An 8,480-nucleotide genomic window follows, 5' to 3' on the forward strand; every position below is an offset into this window, starting at 1 on the left:
CCTGGCACAGGGTGCCCCACGCCTGGCAGTGCCCAGGGCCAGGCTGGACAGGGCTTGGAGCAACCTGGGACAGTGGAAGGTGTCCCTGCCATGGCAGGGGTGGGACTGGATGAGCTTGAAAGCCTCCCCAAACCCCAACCACTCCATGGTTTGGTGAGTGAGCAGACACCCACAGGTGCTCCTCTGCACCCCCACATCCCCTCAGGGCCCAGGAGGGGCCCAAAAGCAGAGCCCTGGCAGCAGGGAGCCCTGGCAGCAGGGAGCCCTGGCAGCAGGGAGCAGCTCCTGGTGCAGTTCCTGGAGCAGCAGGGAGCCCTGGCAGCAGGGAGCAGCCCCTGGAGCAGCCCCTGGAGCAGCAGGGAGCAGGGGTGGCTCTGCAGGCAGACACAGCCCGGAGCAGGGGGGATGCTCAGCTCACTCCCAGCACTCTGAGCTCGGCTCTGAGCACTGGAAATTGCCCTTTCAGCACCCAAGACACCACACAATCTCCACTGGCCTTATCTCTGTGACCTTCTGGTGCCTCCTGCTCCCTGGGTGTCTCCAGACAGGGGCTCCCCTCCTGCTCCCTTCCCACCCCTGGCACTGATAATTCTCAGCCTCAGAAGATTAAACTGAAGACACAAAGGCCCCGTCTGTGTCATTTCACAGGCCTGGCTGCAGCTGTCACCGATAATTGTGTGACACAGCCTGGGTGGGGCACAGCCCATTCACAAGGGGGTGGAGAACAGCAGGAGCCCAGAGGTGCTGGTTCCTCAGGAGGGCAGGGGCCAGTGGCCTTTGAGAACAACTCCTGTCCCCTGTGTCCATCAGGAGGGTGCTGGACAGGAACCAGAGCTGGGAATCCCAGGCAGGTGTGGTGGGATGGGGCTGAGGAATGCCCAGCCAAGACCCCCCTAAACCCTCTGCAGCCCCCAAATTCCCCTGGGACACCTCAGCTCCTCCTGACAAAGGTCCACGCAGCTGGAGAGGGGAGCAGGGGCAGAGCAGAGCAGTTTCAGGCCAGAACACAATGCTTTATTTCTTTATTGGTGCTGTATTTACACAGGAAAGGAATTGCACATTCCCTGTTATTACTCTGGATAAGAAAAGCATCACTTTTCTGTAGGTATAAAATAGTCCCGTGGTTGTGCTGACACGTGGAAGTGCTGCCTGGGTTGACTCCTGATTATGTCAGAATGAGCTGCTCTGCCTTCCCCCAGCCCAGCCCCACACTCACCGTGGAATCAGAGCTGTGGCCAATCCCCTCCCTCCCCCTAAATTAATTATTTCCTCCTGTCACGCTGGTGGAGAGAGAAATCCCATCTCCCCTCCAGAGACTAGAGAGTTAACAGCTCCCCTTCAGCAAGCCCTGCTCAAGTGCAGCCCTTATCTCCCAGGCAGGCAGATAAGGAGCCCCTTTCCAGGGAGCTCTGCCCTGCTCAGCCAAGCAGGAAGGGCCACAGGAGGATCAGGGTGTTCCTGTGACAAAAGGCAGAACAGATCTGTCCCCAGCCCTCCCAGCCCCACTCGTGTCGGTCCCCAGCACATTTCAGCACGGAAAACACAAAAGGTTTGGCCAACCAAAAAAGAAAAACCCTGCAGGTAAGCAGGAAATGCCTTCCCTGCCGTGCTGGTGTGGCCGTGGCCCCTGGCAGGGCTGGCTGGGCTCACAGCTCGTCACGGGGGGTTTTTGCCACAATCATGAGCTTGGACAGCTCGAAACGGAACTTGCCTTCCCTGTGAGACACTGCAGAGAGAGAGAGAGAGAAGCCCAGGATCAGCAGATGGAAAAGCAGGAACAAACCAGCCCTGCTGGGCTCTCCCAGGGTGCTGGGCACTGCTCTTCCATGCCAGGCTGGGGGGAACCCCTCCTTATTTAACCGGGACAGGACCAGAACCCAGCTGCCAGTGGGGGACTGAGAGCACTGTACCCCAGCCCCGTGGCACTGTCAGCAGGATTTGAGGGTGCCTGGCCTGTCCCCCAGCCCAGCCCCTCTCTGGCAGCCCCCTCAGGCACACACCTGCTGTTTCAGTGACCCCAAACTCCTCCTGCTTCAAGGGGATGTCGCTCAGGGCACCCGCAGCAGCCTGAGACTGAGACAGGAAGGAAGGAAGGAGGGGTGAGAGGCTGAGGCAATCCAGCAGGTCACAGAATTCAAACCAACCAACAGCTGAAAATGAACGGCTTTGAGACTTACGTGCAGTGAAAGAATTAAGGGCACAAAGGAAATCTGGAGGAAAATCTCTGTCTGATTTTTTTTTTATTTCCTATTAAACCACAGACTTATGTCCTTGGGGTGAGTGAAAGCCTCACCCCTGGAAAGTGGGAAATGGAAGAATGAGCCAGACAAAAACACCAGCAGAGGTTTAATTTGCTTTGTCACATGCAATTTGTTGAGGCAATCCAAGACTCCCTTGGTGCCCTCTGGAGCCCCCTCCCAGCAAAGCCCTGAGGGAGAGGGCAGGAACACAATGGAGCAGGCTGCCCACCTGCAGCCCCTCTCCTGCCTGCCACCACGCTCTAATTAGGGACGTGATGGAGCACATTTAATGGCACAGATGTCTAATAAATGTTTTCCATGTCTAATTCATGTTTTATAGCAGCCTCCCACACTCTGCTTCCCCGGGATCAGCTGGGACTTACATAAGCCATGGCATGCTCTATCTTGGCTCCTTTCACTTCAGCTTTAAACTGGGTAAAGAAGAGATAAGACTTCCCTTGGGGCCTGGAAGAAGAAAGCAGAGCCTTTGTCACCGGCGCGGAGGTGCAGAGGAGGAGGAGCAGAGGAGTGAAGATTCCTGGCTCCCTCCCTCCCCCCAGAGCCACCTCTGGATCTCTTGTACCTTTTGTGCAGAGCAGGGGAGAGGGGAACAGAGAATTTATAAACCAACAGCATCCCTGGGAGAGGAGAACCCCCCCTGAGCAGGTGTAAATCCGTGCAGGGTCCTGGTCCCTGGCCACAGGCAGCCCGTGGTGGCTCTGCTGAGGACACACCTCCAGATGGAGCAGGAGAAGAGCCCGCTGTCCTCGCTCACTCCGACCGTCATCTGCCACTGCTGCACGGGGAGATCGGGGTCAGGGGGGAGCCCTGCCAGGCCAACCCCTCCGGCTGCAGCAGCAGCTCCCACACCACCCAGGGGAGCTCCCAAAGCACACAGGAGGAGCTCCCAAAGCACCCAGGAGGAGCAGGGGCTCCAAAATCATCCCAGAGGAGCAGGAGCTCCCAAACCATCCAGGAGGAGCTCCCACACCACCCCAGAGGAGCGGGGGCTCCAAAATCACCCGAGAGCAGGAGCTCCCAAAGCACCCAGGAGGAACAGGGGCTCCAAAATCACCCGAGAGGAGCAGGAGCTCCTAAACCACCCAGGAGGAGCTGCCAAACCACCCCAGAGGACCAGGAGCTCCCAAATTACCCAACAAGAGCAGCAGCTCCCAAACCACCTAGGAGGAGCTCCCAAACCACCCCAAAGGAGCAGGGGCTCCAAAATCACCCGAGAGGAGCAGAAGCTCCCAAACCACCTGAGAGCAGGAGCTCCCAAAGCACCCCAGAGAAGCAGGAGTTCCCAAACCACCCAGCAGCACCCCAGCACTCGCTGGCAGCCCCTTCTGCTCCCTGCAGCCAGGGCTGTGCTCTCACACGAGCAGCTCGCCGTGTCTCTCCCCTTCAGGAGGAGGAGGAGGAGGAGGAGGAGGAGCCGGCTGCAGCAGGAGCCCCAGCTCACCTCGTTGGTGCCGCCCTGGGCCGAGTAGGTGAAGGTGCAGCCGTAATCCCCCTGCAGAGAGAGCAAGGGCAGCAGCCTCGCTTTACTGCAGACCTCAGGGACGGCCGAGCTCGGAAAAGCCCCCCCAGACCAAGCCCAGCACTGCCAAGGCCACGCTGTCCCCGAGTGCCACAAATCCCTCCAGGGATGGGGACTCTGCCAGTGCCACCGTGCCAGTGCCAGGGCTCCCCTTCCGTGAAGAATGTCCCCCAACATCCAGCCCAAACCTCCCCTGGCACCACGTTTCCTCCTGCCTGCAGTGCTGGGGGAGCACTCGTGTACTGGGGTGCCCAGGGACCCCCAGCCCCTTCTGCACTGGGGCCCTTCCCTTGCTGAGCCCCCTCCCATGAGGACCCTTCTTTCTCCGAGACCCCCCTCCCTGCCCTTGGGGTACCCCCTTCCCCTGGGGGGCTGTTATCCCCGGCAGGTCCCCATCCCTGGGGTCTCCTCGCTGCAGAAGCTGTCCCACCTTGGGGACCCCCTCCTGCTGGAGAACCTGCTTTTAGAGCCCCCCTTTGGGACCCCCTTTCCCTTGCAGACCCCCGTTCTTCCTGGGGTCCCCTGCCCTTGTAGCCCCCTTTGGGACCCCCTTTCTTTGTGGACCCCCACATTCCCTGGGGTCCCCCTGCCTTTTGGGACCCCTTTTCCCTTGCAGACCCCCATATTCCCTGGGGTCCCCCTGCCTTTTGGGACCCCTTTTCCCTTGCAGACCCCCACACTCCCTGGGGTCCTCTGCCCTTGCAGCCCCCTTTGGGGACCCCCTTTCTTTGCAGACCCCCGTTCTTCCTGGGGTCCCCTGCCCTTGCAGCCCCCTTTGGGGACCCCCTTTCTTTGCAGACCCCCGTTCTTCCTGGGGTCCCCTGCCCTTGTAGCCCCCTTAGGGACCCCCCTTTCTCTTTCAGACCCCCACACTCCCTGGGGTCCCCTGCCCTTGCAGCCCCCTTTGGGGACCCCCTTTCCCTTTCAGACCCCCACACTCCCTGGGGTCCCCTGCCCTTGCAGCCCCCTTTGGGACCCCTCTCTCCCTGGGGACCCCCCCACCCGCTCGCCCCGCCCTCCCTCGCGTCCAGCCAATCCCCACAGCGGGCGGTATGAGTGACGTGCCGCGCAGCCAATCAGCGGAGGGCGCGTACCCTCTCCGCTCCCGCTCCCTCCCTCCGGGCCGCTCACCAGGCTCCGGGAGAAGGAGTGAACCTCCCCGCCGGGCCGCACGTCGAACTCGGCCGTGCTCGGGGCCGCGCCGGGAGCCGTGCCCGGTTCCGCGGCCGCGCGGGCCGCCAGGCACAGCAGAGCCGCGGGCACCAGCGCGGCCCACGAGCGCCGGCCGCTCCTCCCGCTGGGCGCCGCCATCTTGGAGAGGAAGCGCGGGCTATGGCGGCCGGCAGGGGTCAGCGCGGCGGCCGCGCGGCGGCCATGTTGGGTGTGGGCAGAGCCCGGGCGGGGGGACAGGGGGACAACAAGGGCAAGGGACGGCAGGACACGGGGATAAGGGGGTCACGGGACAGGAGCCCTGTGGTCAGGGGACCAAGGGACCCCGAGGATAAGGTGCTATCGGGACAAGCGTCCATGGGGACAAGGGGCTGCAGGCACCTCGGGGACAAAGGCCAGCAGGATGGCCGAGCTGGGAGGGGAGGGCTGGGGAACGCTGAGCGTGGTGAGAGGGGGCCTGGAGCAGCCTGGAAGGTGTCAGGGACCGAGATGGGCTTCCATTCCCATCCAGCCCAAGGCGCCTGTGGTGCCGGGATTGCCTCGCAAGGACTGGGCGCATCAGCCGCTTAACCAAAGCACTTTTAATGGCTTCTTGCTGCACAGGAACTAAAGCCCCTTTCCAGGTGGATACAGCTGCGGGTCGGCAGGCAGGGTGGGAGGCAGAGAGGGAGAGCTGTCCTGGATCAGGGAGGGCTGTCCTGGATCAGGGAGAGCTGTCCTGGCTCAGGAGGGGCTGTCCCGGCTCAGGCCAGCGGGTAGCTGGCATCGCTGGCCACCCCGCACTGGTTGCCGCCGTCCTTCAGCAGGAGCATGTAGCCCTTCTCACCCCAGCCCTGGGACCAGCTGCGGGCACAGACAGGGGCAGACATCCCTCAGCGCATCCCCCGGCGCGGGGAGCTGGGGGGCAGCAGGTTTGGGGGCACCCCAGCCCTCACCTGTTCTTTAGGATCCAGTAGCTCACGCTGCAGTTGCGCACCTGGGCCGTGTCGTAGCCCACCAGCAGCATGGCGTGGTTCAGCTTCTGCTGGCCAGGTGGGCAGGTGAAGATGCCTGGGGGAGCAGGGCTGGGGTGAGCCGGGGCCAGCCCTGGGCCCGTTTTTGGGTGGTGGTACTGTGTCCATGGAGCCCTGGGCAAGGGGCTCCACAAGGGCTCAGCAGCCCAGGCCTGCAGAGAGGCGGCCCTGCCTCAGTTTACCCTCGAAGACGAGGCACTACCTGAGCCATAGAACTGGAAATTGTGGCTGCTGGCATCCACCACCACCGACACGGGGCCCACGGCTGCCACCGCCTGCCTCAGGGCCGCCTCGCTGCCCCGGGGCACCGTCCTGAAGCCGGAGCAGGTGGCAGCCCTGTACCGGGAGCTGTACCGGCAGCCGTTGTTGTCCTGAGGGAGGGAGAGCGTCAGCGGGGCAGTGCCAGCAGCCGGCCGTGCCCCATGCTGGGCTCGCCTGCCGTGCCTCACCGTGCCCGTGTAGGGGTAGGCGCGCTCGGAGCTGAGCCCGCCGTTGTCGCGCACGTAGCGGAAGGCCCGCGCCATGTGGCCCCCTCTGCAGCCGTGGTTGCCCAGCCGCTGCGTGCAGTCGATGAGGTTCTGCTCGCTCAGAGCCACCAGCTTCCCCGTCCGCCTGAACGTGAGCCCCTCCAGGGCCCCCGTGGCGCTGAAGGCCCAGCAGGAGCCGCAGTCGCCCTGGGGGAGGTGGGGACAGCACGGTGGGGTCGTGGCATCGCCCCCGAGCCCACCAGAGAGGTGCTCTGACCCCCTGGTGCTGCTCTCAGCTGCAAAGTGAGGGGCCAGGACTCTGGAGCAGCGCAGAGCTGCTGCTCAGATGCCACAGCCCTGGCTGGGCTCCCACCTGGGATTTCACGGGTGTCACGTAGCCCTTGGCCCTCCAGTCCACCTTCATGGGGGCTTCCAGGGCTGCCGAGGCTGGGAAGGGCCGTGCCGGCTCCTCCCTCTCCCTCTGCACCGGCTCGTAGCCGTTCATGAGTTCATTGAACTCCTGGTTCGTCTGCAGGTCACCAAGGGAAGAAAAGTGGTGTGATGCCAGGGCTGCCCCCAGCCTCCCCCGGGAGCGAGCTGGGGGCTGGCACTGCCCGGATCAAACCCTGCGAGCATCCCCTCCCTGATCCCCGGCATCAGGGCGCTCTCAGGGCTGCCCAGGGAGGGTGGCAGCAGGTACCAGGTCCCCGAAGTGGTTCATGGCCAGGCGGTAGCTGTGCTTGCCCTGCGACTCCTCCCGGTTGTGCTGCTGGATGTGGCGCAGGTTCTGCTCCCAGATCTCCCTGCGGAGCGCCTCCGCCTCCTGCCAGAGCAGCCGAGGATCAGGAACGGCCCCTGGATCAAGGGGGCCCCCCTGGGCAGGACCCAGCCGTGCCGGGAGGGCTGTGGGGGGAGCAGGACCTACCCCTGGGTATTCCTTGGCATAGAGACTCTTCCACCCTTGCCAGGCCTCCTCCAGGGCAGGATCCGGTGCCGCGGCACAGCCCAGCAGGGCCAGCAGCATCCCCAGGGTCAGGGCCATGGCACGGGGCTGGGGACAGTGAGAGGGGGTCAGGGGGCAACGGGCTGAGCCCCCCAGCTGCAGCCGGGGGCTGGGAGCAGGAAAATCCTGGAGTAGAGCAGAGGGGGAGGCACAGAAATCTGTGCCAGCTCCGAGAGGGGCAGGAGGGGGATCAGGGCCAGGAGGTTTCTCTGCAGAGGCCATGCCTGGAGCCTTCCCTGCATCCCAGCACGGAGCTGGCGTGCCTGTGATTTCACCAAAATCCCCCCGAGAGGATTCTCCAAGATCAATTTACAGCCTTTGGTTTGGCCAGCACAGACACACCCAGCCCAGCCCAGCCCTTGGACACCCCACTCCTCCTCTAGGGGACCCTGGGATTTCTGAGCTGCTCCAGTTGTTCTGGGGGTGCACGGCCCAGGACAGAGATCAAGTGCCTGAGACCCCCAAGCACCCAGAGTTTCCACTGACGTGGCTTTCCCAGAGCCAGGGCTGTGGCTGCACCTTTATCCCACCCACTTGGGGAATGGAGATGCCAGGAAGTTTTCCATTCGAGCATCTTTCAGGGCAAGGAGTGACTTTTCTGAGCTAATTTTGTAGCTTGAGGAGTGATTTTGTTTTAAAAATAAGTCCTCAAGAACATCTGTTCTCCCTCCACACCATCCACCTAAAAATAAAGCCCCAAAGGGTGGGTTTTGGGAGAGAAATGCCTCCCAAGCCACTCTCAAGTCCCAAATTCTTGAGGAAGAGTGGTTTTTGCCTGGTTTCCCCAGCACCTGCTGGTTCCTCTGTCATTACCACTCAGGAAATTAACTCAGCCTCATCCTCCAGCTGCAAATCCTCCACCCAGAGCCACCCTGCTCCCATCACCCTTCCCGCGGGACCTCCCACATCATTTGTGTTTGAATCCCCGACAGCTCCGGGAGATTTCCCAGCTAATTCCTCTCAGATTCTCAATCCCCAAAAGATGACCAACCCCTTTCTAGGGTGCCAAAAAATCCTGCAGCAAGCTGGGGGATCAGAGGAGCCAAC

At 62.4% G+C, this 8,480-nt stretch overlaps 2 protein-coding genes across 2 annotated transcripts; both read right to left on the minus strand.

Annotated features, from left to right (window-relative positions):
- Positions 1 to 992: 992 nt before the first annotated feature.
- Positions 993 to 5,115, minus strand: MYDGF (myeloid derived growth factor). Its single transcript, XM_064396459.1, has 6 exons — positions 4,912 to 5,115; positions 3,703 to 3,753; positions 2,975 to 3,036; positions 2,624 to 2,705; positions 2,001 to 2,073; positions 993 to 1,726 (listed from the first exon to the last, which is right to left on the minus strand). The coding sequence occupies exons 1-6, from the start codon at positions 5,089 to 5,091 to the stop codon at positions 1,647 to 1,649; spliced, it is 528 nt and encodes a 175-aa protein (XP_064252529.1). The 5' UTR covers positions 5,092 to 5,115; the 3' UTR covers positions 993 to 1,646.
- Positions 5,116 to 5,495: 380 nt separating this feature from the next.
- On the minus strand, positions 5,496 to 7,753 carry LOC135284761 (procathepsin L-like). The gene is made up of 7 exons (XM_064396447.1): positions 7,356 to 7,753; positions 7,131 to 7,253; positions 6,804 to 6,959; positions 6,413 to 6,637; positions 6,166 to 6,334; positions 5,886 to 6,000; positions 5,496 to 5,793 (listed from the first exon to the last, which is right to left on the minus strand). Exons 1-7 carry the CDS (start codon positions 7,653 to 7,655, stop codon positions 5,694 to 5,696), a joined length of 1,188 nt encoding a protein of 395 aa, XP_064252517.1. The 5' UTR covers positions 7,656 to 7,753; the 3' UTR covers positions 5,496 to 5,693.
- Between the last annotated feature and the right edge of the window lie 727 nt (positions 7,754 to 8,480).

This window comes from Passer domesticus, chromosome 21 (genome assembly GCF_036417665.1).
Source record: "Passer domesticus isolate bPasDom1 chromosome 21, bPasDom1.hap1, whole genome shotgun sequence".
NCBI classification, from domain to species: domain Eukaryota; kingdom Metazoa; phylum Chordata; class Aves; order Passeriformes; family Passeridae; genus Passer; species Passer domesticus.

Coding starts and splice junctions, on each gene's coding strand:
- MYDGF (XM_064396459.1), bottom strand. CDS start 5,091: ATGGCGGCGCCCAGCGGGAGGAGCGGCCGGCGCTCGTGGGCCGCGCTG. Junction 3,754..4,911: donor ACTCCTTCTCCCGGAGCCTG/GTGAGCGGCCCG, acceptor CTCTCTCTGCAG/GGGGATTACGGCTGCACCTT. Junction 3,037..3,702: donor CCCAGGGCGGCACCAACGAG/GTGAGCTGGGGC, acceptor CTCCCCGTGCAG/CAGTGGCAGATGACGGTCGG.
- LOC135284761 (XM_064396447.1), bottom strand. CDS start 7,655: ATGGCCTCTGCAGAGAAACCTCCTGGCCCTGATCCCCCTCCTGCCCCT. Junction 7,254..7,355: donor ATGCCAAGGAATACCCAGGG/GTAGGTCCTGCT, acceptor CTGCTCTGGCAG/GAGGCGGAGGCGCTCCGCAG. Junction 6,638..6,803: donor TGACACCCGTGAAATCCCAG/GTGGGAGCCCAG, acceptor CACCTCCCCCAG/GGCGACTGCGGCTCCTGCTG.